We start from the raw sequence: 12,097 nt of genomic DNA on the forward strand, positions 1-12,097 counted from the left end.
TCAAGGGTAAAATAGGTTTCTCACATTTCTTTTTCAGTGCTAAAACAGTCTAATAATGGAAATTCAGATACAGCAACCAAAAACACCCCTTAGATAAAGAAACAGTAGTGACTCTTCTAAGATTCTTAGTTCATTTTAGTATTCCATATGTTAGTGTTTGACAACTTTCAGTAAATATGTTATTTATTTAATTATTTTACTTGACTCTAGTGTTTTTAAAAGTGTAAATTTTTTCGGCAACCAATGGAAACCAATGGGAGTCAATAAAACAGAAAAATCTGTACAACTTTTCATAAAGCCTTTCCAAAACACATCCACGTGTGGAAACTTTGCACGCACATTCATGGCCCAAAATGAGAAATATTCACCAAATTTCAAGAAGAAATACACTGGACCAGTTTGAAAGTTTTATTGACCCAAAACACAACAGGAGGATTAAATAAATCAGATTTCTAAATCTGCATCAAAAAAAAAAAAAAAAAAAAAAAAAAATATATATATATATATATATATATATATGTTAATATTAAATATATATTTATATATATGTTAATATAAAATATATATTTATATATGTCGTTTTTTCTTTCTTTTTGTAATGAAAAAATTATAATTTTTATTTAAATGATCATTTTAAAATATTACATTTATGCACAGCATTCATACTTATTCCATATAGTTAAAAAAAAGCATCAGTATGCAAACACAATGACTACAGAGCCAGTAAATTATATTTGATTTCACTTTCTATAAAGCCGATTTGTTGATCATCTTCAGTAATAAGTCACAAGTGTCTCTGTTTGGATGGTGTCTGATGTTCATATGTCACAGGACTCGTCTTTCTCTCTTCTCCATCACAGCCGCGAGCATCTCTAGAAAGACGAATCAATGAGACGGAGAGGAGATTAAAATAAGCTTTGGGTCGGGCTTGGAATCGATGATTTTAATAATGGCTGATGAAGCTCTCTCTGGCTTTAACCTAATTAGTCGGCAAACTCTCATTAAGAGAGATTTATCCTGCGCTCTCGGGCTGGATAATGCTGATTGACAGACAGACTGTTTTAAGAGCTCAGATTAGCATCGTGGTGTCTTAGAAGTCACCTTTACTCCTCTAATGCACTCACAGCTGTTCAGTGCCAGTGTTGGACTGATTTTCTCGACAGGATTGATATGTAATGCGCTTATGTTTATCTACAGAGTGAAATGTTTTGACCTTGTGTCATGTTCTCTGTTTTATGATGATTAGCAGATGATGTTCATGTCACTGTTTTCTTGTCTTTTGTTTGCATTTTGGGTGACACTATATGACTTTTATTAACAGCATTAACAGATATTACTATATAGTACACTCGATAGTTTATTATTTATTGTCTTTTCAGATATTTTCATGTTTGAATGCTAACTGTTATATAATTTGTTATATTTTACTCATTAATAAAATTACAAAAGAACTAAAGAAAGAAACTAATATACTGGTAATTATACTAGCAGCTATAGTTTTGCTACTAAAGCAATGCAGGTTGGCTGGATTTTTATTAGCTTAATTTTATGTATTTATTTGTTTATGAAAACTAAAACAAGAATTTTTTTTATATTTAAAAAATCTATAATTATTAATAATTCATTATTTAGAATTACATGTATTCGATACATGTAAAACAAATATTTATTTTAATATTAATACAATTAAAAAATAAAGTAAGAAATATATATATATATATATATATATATATATATATTTTTTTTTTTAAGACAATTATTTTACAAATATACAGAATAATATGTAAAAAAAAAAACTAAACTAAATATGTAGGAAAAAAGTCTAACAGTTGATAAATATAAGATTTCAGGACTAGGAAAAAAAAATTGCCCTTTTTAACCCTTCGGGTCATTTTTGACCCATGAAAGACACTTTTGTTATAGGTTCAGGAGGGACAGATGAGGTTAAAAAAACCTAGTGTTAATTAGTGGTATAAATGTGCTGTGCTTTTCTCTGTAGGATAAGTGTTATCAGTATTGGCCTGATCAGGGATGCTGGACGTACGGTAACGTCCGTGTTGCTGTGGAAGACATTACAGTACTGGTGGACTACACCATACGCAAGTTCTGTGTGCAATATGTAAGTCTGAACATGAGCTAGAGATATAAAGTCTGCTGCTGTTATATGTGCATGATTCTGTAGGGGATTTTCTCTGTTAATTCTGTGTTTGTGGCTTATCATAAGTGTGTGTATATGTGTGTTGTTTCCTGTGTCACCATGCACACTTCTCACCCGTCTCTGTGTCCACCGCAGCAGGCCAGCGATGGCACCAAAACACCCCGTCTGGTCACGCAGCTCCACTTCACCAGCTGGCCTGACTTCGGCGTTCCCTTCTCGCCCATCGGCATGCTGAAGTTCCTGAAGAAGGTGAAGCAGGTGAACCCGGTGTTGGTCGGGCCCATCGTGGTGCACTGCAGGTGGGTAGTGCTTCGTGTGACCGCTGTACAGATATACAAGACTGTGACCAGAACATCAGGCGAGAACTGGAGCTGTGGAGAGCGACACGTCTGGTGTGAAGTTTGATCTTTTAAATGTGAAGTGTGACATGTTTTGGTCTGTGAGAGCTTCATGCGAGGATGCACGTAATGCGTCTTGTGCTCGGTTAGTCTTGTGCTCTAGATGAACTCAAAACTGTAGTTCAAAACTCAAAAGTGGTTCATCTACACACACATATACACATATATATATGTGCATGTTTTTGTGACATATCAGGACACAACTGTGTATAATGACATGGGTATGACACAGGTATTACAAGGAGAGGGTGACTTATGAGGACATAACCATGTCCCCATTTTTCAAAATGCTTTTTTTGAGAAAGTAAAAATGCACAAAGTTTCCTGTGAGGGTTAGGGTTAATTGAATTAAATGTTAACATAATTAAGAAGCAATATTATTGTAATGTATTTATACTATATTTAAGCAATTAGCTGCAGAAATTGATTTGAAATTGAGAAATTTCTATTATTATTATTTAATATTTAAAACAAAACCATCACAATAATTATTAATGTAAGTGCATAACTGGACACAGATTTTTGTCAGTATCTCCAAAGCTTAAAAAAAAAAAAAAAAAAAATTCTTAAGATTTGGCATTGAAGCTTTATCGAGGGCCCAAACGTCCAGATCAAACGTCTTACTTTCAAAAAGTAACAGTAACTTGCAGAATGTTTGAATTTAAACTTCAGTAAAAAGGACAAATTTTACATAACTTCCATCCACAGTAATTATTTTTGAGACCTCGAAGACCCTTTTGCGTCAGTCAGTCATGCACGCATCATTTATTTGATCAGACAATGATATACATTATTCAGAACGATTAGCATGTGATTTGAATTAGGTGAATGAAGGTCTTTTCTCGCTGCTGATTGTTCACATATAGAAAGTGAACTGTTGTAGGTCAGTGGCTGTGTTGGTGACACAATGGCCGGTCTGTCCTCTGTCATCAGTGTCTGTGTCCTGAACAACCAAACACAGCGTCAGCAGCAATACCACACACTTCACTTCCTCTCAAAGGCCCTATTGAGGGGTTATTCATTCACACAGTTGATCACTCCTGCCCTCTAGTGGTCAAAGGGAAGATGTTTGCGAGTGTTTGTTATTGTTTGTCTGCAGATATATTTTTTATATTCCTCATTTGCAATTATTGTGAATTTATTTGAAGTAAAAACATTGTTTTAGTTTTTTTGTCATACTGTGTTAATGTAACAAAAAAGGACAACTTACAAAAAAGGTGTCTAAATTTGTGTCTTGCAGGATTTCAACAAAAAATTTGAGTTTCAGTTGTTACAGTGACAGAGACAGTTAAAGATTAATTTTAGCTTGAATTCAGTTATAACACATAAGTTATTTGTGCATGTTTAATAATTTAATTAGTGGAGCAAAAATGGCTATAATAATTTTCAACATAAAATGCTAAATAAATACATGCTCTACATATAGAATAATAGTTTTATTTTTATGTATAATATAAAACCAAAGTAGAAAAAAAAAACAATTATATTAGAGAAATTATTGATTTTTATCCATCAATATAATTTATTTATATTGTGAAACATGGTATATAATATAATATAATATAATATAATATAATATAATATAATATAAAATATCAAATATAAATAAATCAAAATATTCTACTAGATTTTTTTTTTCTTATCAATTAAGGTCATTGATTTATATTGTGAAAAGGTGGTAAATAAATACATTTTTTTTACATTAATATTAATTTTAATTTATTTTATTATTTTAATGTGAAATTTTATTATAGTTTTACAGTGAGCAAGAAAGAAAGAAAGATGGTTGTCTTAATAAAATATAAAATGTATTTTTTTAATAATATAAAATAAAGATTATACTAGAAAAAATGTATGCACTTTTATGATTTTTATAAATCAAGATCATTGACTTATTTTGTGAAAGAGTGGTTTCTGTATGATAATTGTTTCCAAAAGAAGGGTTGAAAAAATAATATTTTTGAAAAAAAAAAAAATAATAAATTGCATTGACGAATCATTCACGGCAAGTAAATATAATCATGTTGACGTATTGTTCATGTTGTGAGTAATTCTGTCTGTGTGTGTCAGTGCCGGCGTGGGCAGGACAGGAACGTTCATCGTCATCGATGCCATGATTGACATGATGTACGCAGAAAAGAAGGTGGACGTCTTCGGCTTCGTGTCAAGAATACGTGAGCAGAGATCGCAGCTCATTCAGACGGATGTGAGTAGAGCATCTCATTGGCTTTTGCATGATGTCATTATAAAATGAACAAGTGACAGAAGTCGTTCCTAGAAGTAACGCATGTTTAACGCTGAACTGAACATCTGATTTGTGTTGTAGTTGCAGTACTCCTTCGTCTATCAGGCTCTGCTGGAGTACTTCCTGTACGGAGACACGGAGCTGGACGTTTCTTCTCTGGAGGGTCACCTGGATAAACTTCACAACACCAGCGCGCCGATGGACCGTGTGGGCCTGGAGGAAGAGTTTAAGGTGAGGAAATTAGAGGGGTGTAATTGTTTACTGATCTGGTTTTGACAGATTATTAAAGCATTTTTAACTTTGGCTTTGCAGAAACTGACAAACATGCGTATAATGAAGGAAAACATGAGGATAGGCAACCTGCCTGCCAACATGAAGAAGAACAGAGTCCTTCAGATCATTCCATGTGAGTTTAAGATCATCTGTGCTTGTGAAGATCTACGAGCAAACCTAAAAGAGGCTGTAAAACATATTTAATCTCTTCCTGTCATCTGAAATGCTGCTGGGTTTGTTTACGAGGAAGTTGCTCAGAAATCTCTTTTCCCTTTCCTGTTCTGCTTGTGACAGGCAGGTCAAAGCACCAGAGCTTTTACTAGAGGTCAATTTTTGTCTTTTCTCATTCATTCAAATTCAGATGATTTTAACCGAGTCATCCTTTCGATGAAGAGAGGACAGGAGTTCACCGATTATATCAACGCTTCTTTCATTGATGTGAGTTTTTCATTACTCTTTTCAAGTTACAGGCGCGGGTTGTAATAGAAATGTTATGCACATTGTTTTTTTTGTTTTGTTTTAAAAAAGACCAGGGATGTTTTAAGTTAATGTTTGTTTTGTTTTATCATTTAAAAAATATGAACGTTTTTTGAGTGTGGTTGGGTTAGTCCATGACTGGGTCCGAAATTAACTTTTTGCCAGTTTTCACCAACCATAAATATCTCTTACAAACCATGAACCTGTATTTACATAATTTTATAATTTAAAAATGTATTATTTGTGTCCTTATGACAGATGGAATTATTTAGCAATTTTTCCATGCATAATAGTGACAATCTGTTATATAAAAAAATAGAATAATAAAATTAAAAGATAAATAAATAAATAAAAAGGGCCCTGTCAATTTTTCATTTCCATTGATGTATGGTTTATTAGAATCGAACAAAAATGTTTGGCGGAGTTACAACTATTTGAAAATCTGGAATCTGAATGTGCAAAAAAAAACCTAAATATTGAAAAAAATCACCTTTAAAGTTGTCCAAATAAATTCTTAGCAATGAATATTACGAATTAAGAAAATTACAAATTATGATCTTTATAAAAAGCCAATTTTCTCTGTCTATATATTTTACAATCTTATTTATTCCTGTTATCAAAGCTGAATTCATCATTCTAATTTGCTAATTAGCTGCTCAAGATCTAATTATTATGATACAAATATTTATGCGGCCGAACATTTTAGTGGAAACTAAAATACATTTCAGGATTCTTTGAAGTATAGAAAGCTCAAAAGAACAGCATTTATCTTTTGTAATATTATAAATGTGTTTACCATCACTTTTGATCAATCTGTTATGTTGCAGTTCCTGATAAACTGGCACTTTAATGTTTTATTTGTACTCTGAAGCCAGTTTGTGTTGGTCTGCAGTGCTCTTATTATCGTCGTGTGCTCGTGTTTTGCAGGGGTACCGGCAGAAGGACTATTTCATCGCCACACAGGGTCCTCTAGCGCACACGGTGGATGATTTCTGGAGGATGGTTTGGGAATGGAAGTGTCACTCGATCGTGATGCTGACAGAACTGCAGGAGCGAGATCAGGTACACACACACACACACACACACACACACACACACGCACTTTACAAGTCCACTCTCACACGACTTCCCAAAGCAAATCCTGTCAGCTTTGTCATTTGAAATGTGTGTGTGTGTGTGTTGCAGGACAAGTGTTTTCAGTACTGGCCTACTGAGAATTCGGTCACTTATGGAGACTTCACAGTGGAGATGAAGGGAGACACGCTGTGTGACACGTTCAGTCTCCGAGATCTGCTGCTCACATTCGGCCCGGTGAGTGCGCATTATGAGCTGATTTGCATTGCCATTTTTTTTTTAATGTTTGCATTCTGCATCCAAACTCCATTTTTGAAGTTAATGGCTGAATTGTAATGCATGCATGTGTGTGTGTGTGTTCCTGACAGGAGAAGCAGACACGTTTGGTTCGGCACTTTCATTTCCACGGCTGGCCAGAGATCGGGATCCCAGCCGAGGGTAAAGGGATGATCGACATCATCGCAGCGGTGCAGAAACAGCAGCAGCAGTCGGGTAACCACCCCATCGTCGTGCACTGCAGGTAACACACTTAACTAGCTGTCTGAATCAAGTCCCACTATAGACCTCAGATTCCCAAAACATTTAGCAGCTGAAACTCTTTGACCTTGAGATTTTAAATTCTGAATATTTTTAACAACACGTTTGCATGTTCTTGGTTCTTTGGTCAGGATTAATTTTTTTTTATTTTTTTATTTGTATTTGCTTTTATATTAAAATAATTAGTTGCATTATGTTTACTGTTCAAATTACTGTTCAAATTTCTTGAACCATGCTTTTTTTTCTTCGGACTTTAAGTCGCACCTGAGTATAAGTCGCATCAGTCCAAAAATACGTCATGATGAGGAAAAAAACATATATAAGTCGCATTTATTTAGAACCAGGAGAAAACATTACCGTCTACAGCCACAAGAGGGCGCTCTATGCTGCTCAGTGTAGACTACAGGAGAACTGAGCATCATAGAGTGCCCTCTCGTGGCTGGACACGGTAATGTTTTATCTTGGTTAATTTCTCTCGGTTCATGTCAAATTAATTTTGATAAATAAGTTGCACCTGACTATAATTGCAGAATCAGCCAAACTATGAAAAAAAGTGCGATTTATAGTCCGGAAAATACGGTAAGTAGAACTGTACTGATTATAATTAATAAAGATGAATCGAAACCTAAAAAAAAAAAAAAAAAAAAAAAAAAAAAAACTTTTTCAGAATGAAATGTACTTTAATAATCACTTTTAGCAATTAAGAAATCAATGCCAAAAACTTTTTCCCTTTTTACCCCCAAGAGTATTTTAAATAAGTGTATTTTAGTGTCAATATAGTTTTACTGTCATCGTTTTTAGTAATATTTTGATGACTTGTTTTTCAGTATATTCCATTTTCGTTGTAATTTTAAATTTGAGAATTGTTTTTTTATCTGTCGTGTATTTGCAATCTTTAGTACATTAGTATTAGTGCTGCAAAAAGATTAATCACCATTATTCACATCCAAAAATAAAGTTTTTGTTTACATTATGTATGTATGTGTGCTGTCTATATTTATTATGTATATATGCATGCATGTTTATATTTATAGAAACAAATGATGTTTTTATATTAAATATTTATTTACAATATAAATTGTATGCATTCAAATATAGACATGTATTATATAATATAATATCAGTAAATATTTTCAAAATATGTACTGTATGTGTGTGTATTTATATATACATAAATAAACACAGCACCCACAAATATATTATGCAAACGAAAACTTTTATTTTGGATGCGAATGATCCCGATTAATTGTTTGACAGCACACATTTTTATATACGTTTTTATTTTAGTTTTTTTTTTTTCTTTTTTTTTCATTCGCATTTAATTGGAAACCTTCGTGAAGCTGATGTTCTTGTGTTGTGTCTCTGTGGGATGTGTGTGTGTGTGCTCTGCAGCGCCGGAGCGGGTCGGACCGGTACGTTTATCGCTCTCAGTAATATTCTGGAGCGAGTGAAAGCCGAGGGTTTGCTGGATGTGTTTCAGACTGTGAAGAGTTTACGAATGCAGCGGCCACACATGGTGCAGACAGTGGTCAGTGCAAACCTTCATACACTCCATATCCATTACACACATCGAAAATCAATCACGCTAATCAGTAGTTTCTGCTGGAATACGGCAATAAAACTGTTATACTGACCTCTTTCATCACAAGGGTTTTGAAAGCAACTTAGTCTTAATAGGCATCTTAATTTATTGATTCATTATTAACAAATCAATTTATCATGTAGGTAACTTAAGTAGTATCAAGTATAATAGACATTCTTTAAATAACAATAATCTAAATGATTAGTACAAATTCATTCATAAATTCAATTATTTAATTGGATTATTTTATTCCTATTGTAAAACTAGTAATATTAATTAAATAATAATATAAATGATTGGTATAAATTAATTAGTAACACATTAAATTAATATGATTATTATTATAACCCTTTTTAATGTCAGTTTCATAAATAATTAAATTTGAATTAAGTTTAATATGATTTAATACAGGTAATATAAAATTATTTAAATAGTAATAATAATACACATTATTTGTATACATTGATTTTTAATATTGTTTTATATTATTAATATATCAACAATGATTAAAATACAAATTTTTATGTAAATTGTAACTTTTTTTTTTACACTTTATTGTGAACTAATTATGAACCAAGCGATATAAATTGAATAACAATATAAGTTACTAATTGATAATATTATGCATATTAAAAGACTGAAAAAGATTTAAATATACAACAATAATCATAAATTTAATATAAAGTGGTAATAAATCATTCTAAATATTTCAGAGGAACTTCTTCTAAAGTGGTTTGTATTAATATTGTTCTTTCTCTCCGTCTGCAGGAACAGTATGATTTCTGCTACAGAGTGGTACAGGACTTTGTCGACATTTTCTCAGACTATGCCAATTTCAAATGATCTAATCTGCCTTAAATGTTTGAGTTTGATGCTTTTTTTACACGTCAGTCGGTCAGGATTTTGCACCGCGACTGGAAGATAATTGCGCTCTATTTTGCTATGCACTTCTCCTCGATGTTACTAAAAGACCACATCTGTCTGTAATATACTAAGGCTTCTAAAGTTTTCAAAGTTTCAATTGTTTGACTCCTTTATAACATATTTAAATGGGTTATTTTATTTTGGTCTTTCTCACATCGGATCATGTTGTTATTGTAAAATAGCGTTTTGTCTGTTTATTTGGTCAACTAAGTATTTTTATTTTTTATTAAGCGACGCGTGTAGAATTTGTAAAGCTGTAGGTGGTTTGTATTTATGCACAGACAGGACGTCCTGCCAGATAATACATGTATGTGAATGTTCCATGCCATTTTATTTATTCAGAGTAATTGTCTTACAATTTATGAAAGATATCATTGTGTCAAAAAGTTGTTTTGTTCCTGTCTTTAACATTGTGCAAATCAGCCATTGCAAAGTGAACATTTTTGACTTTTTTTTTTTTTATTCAAAGCAGCAAATATACATAAAGCGAGTGAGATTATTTAGGTTTGACAGGATACGGCTAAAGTATTGTTCGTAAGAAAGGCATAAACAAACACATTCACATGCTGTAACATCAGCAAGAATTTCAATTAGAAGTGATCTTGCACAGAAACAGCAACTGTATGAGACTCGTGACCTTTGACCTTAAACGACCTGCATCTGTTTCCCTGAGAATGATGCTGAGGAAAACTGCACAAGTTTTTAAAGCACACACACACACCACTGATTGTTGCCTTGCAGATGACCAAGGATTTACAAATAAATGAACAAATGCATTATGAAATTACATCGTTGTCTTGTTAGTTATTTTTAGTCTGATTTATTGGATACATAAAGGTTTAATCAGGTTTACAAAAGGCTCATAAATGTGGATAATGTTTAATAATAAAGTAAAATGCATGCAAATGAAGTAAAAAGGGAAAATATGCTTTTTACCGCCTATTTATCACAATATGAAAATGAAATGGGTTTATTAAAAACTATTGTTTTTATTAAAATAAAAAATAAAATGTATATTTTAAATGTATATTATACATATATATTTAAAATATTTGAAAAATGGCTAAATCAACTGTATTTAAAATAAATAAAATATTGAAAATACACTTGTAATGTCAATGGCTAAATAAAGGTTTAATTAGGTTTTTAAAAACGCTAATAATAAAAAAGTTAAGCTATAAAATGTTCAAACGCATATGAATAAATAAAAAAAAAATGATTGAATAAAGGTTATGAGTCAGTAAGCCAATAATATTTTCAAATAAGTGTATAATTAAAATGACAATGAAGTTATGCTTTTAACTATGCTTTTACATAGTAATAATAATATAAGTAAAATATTTTATAATGACAAACAATAATATATTAAATCAAAAATAAAGTTATTTAAAATATAAAAATTTATTTATATTTTATATTAATATTTGTCATCAATAAAAATTTGAAAACACCCTTTTAATGCTCAATAAAGGCAGTTTTTTATGATTATATATATATATATATATATATATATATATATATATATAAATAAATTACAAACTTTTCATCAATAAAACAACAGCTGCAGCCATGGACATATTTGATAGTTTTTTGACATGAAAACAGGGTCTACTGAAGCCTATGCGAGTTGTGCATATCTTGCTTCTTTATTGTTAATCTTATAAATATAGATATATTTTTATTTTTCTATTCATTTTAATTATTTATCCTAATTATAACTTAAATATAAATTAAAAATACCTTATATGTACAGCCCTTTAATTAATTTAATTAATTAAAAAAAGAAATGATATGGACTCTGTACTAAGACTCTGCATTTCTGTACTTCAGTCAGTAGATGTCACTGTTGTGTTTACTAATATGCTCGAAATGGTTTCTCTCAATGTTAAACTGGAATAGTTTATCAGAGTTTTATTGTATAGAAATCTTGTACAGCAACTTCACATGCAACATAATGACACGAAGCTGCCATCTTCAGGCATTTCTGGTGAGTTCAAGTCACGCTTTATGTTTGTTTTGAGGATGTTGGGTAAAAGTGTAGGCCTATAGGTCAATTTAGTTTATTCTCCTGCTGTTTTCTGTCCACTGCTTGTGCAAGGGATCGTCATAACCATAGAGTTTAGAGATTGTTATGCAGTGAAAACCTCAAAGTGGCTGTTAAAAGTAAGACTGTAGCGAATCAGAATCACTCCTAAGCGCTTGGGTCCCTCCAGGGCCGTGTGCTCTTCACTTCCAGTCCGGCTAAAGTTACACCAACTTTGGCTCTTTACTTTTCTCAGCATGCCTTTGTCCAAAGTGCTTTAATGCATTTTAATTTCATACAAAAGAATAAGAAACTACAGGAGGTTAGAATGAAAACGTGGATTCGTTTCCACCAAAAGCCCAGCAGAGAGCCTGTGCCCTAATAGAGCTGGGCATTAGGGGCCGAT

At 32.1% G+C, this 12,097-nt stretch overlaps 1 protein-coding gene across 4 annotated transcripts in view; it reads left to right on the plus strand.

The window, feature by feature from the left end:
- Nucleotides 1-10,455, plus strand: part of LOC127969093 (receptor-type tyrosine-protein phosphatase epsilon) — a 66,418-nt gene extending 55,963 nt beyond the window's left edge. For all 4 annotated transcript variants that reach the window (XM_052570768.1, XM_052570770.1, XM_052570769.1 and 1 more), the window contains 11 exons: nt 2,000-2,119; nt 2,294-2,457; nt 4,627-4,762; nt 4,883-5,032; nt 5,114-5,207; nt 5,436-5,512; nt 6,479-6,613; nt 6,737-6,862; nt 6,994-7,145; nt 8,555-8,690; nt 9,513-10,455. In XM_052570768.1, the coding sequence (XP_052426728.1) occupies nt 2,000-2,119; nt 2,294-2,457; nt 4,627-4,762; nt 4,883-5,032; nt 5,114-5,207; nt 5,436-5,512; nt 6,479-6,613; nt 6,737-6,862; nt 6,994-7,145; nt 8,555-8,690; nt 9,513-9,587 (1,365 nt within the window). In that variant the 3' untranslated portion in view covers nt 9,588-10,455. The remainder of the gene's footprint in view (nt 1-1,999; nt 2,120-2,293; nt 2,458-4,626; nt 4,763-4,882; nt 5,033-5,113; nt 5,208-5,435; nt 5,513-6,478; nt 6,614-6,736; nt 6,863-6,993; nt 7,146-8,554; nt 8,691-9,512) is intronic.
- Nucleotides 10,456-12,097: the final 1,642 nt, after the last annotated feature.

This window comes from Carassius gibelio, chromosome B12 (assembly GCF_023724105.1).
Source record: "Carassius gibelio isolate Cgi1373 ecotype wild population from Czech Republic chromosome B12, carGib1.2-hapl.c, whole genome shotgun sequence".
Lineage (NCBI taxonomy): Eukaryota > Metazoa > Chordata > Actinopteri > Cypriniformes > Cyprinidae > Carassius > Carassius gibelio.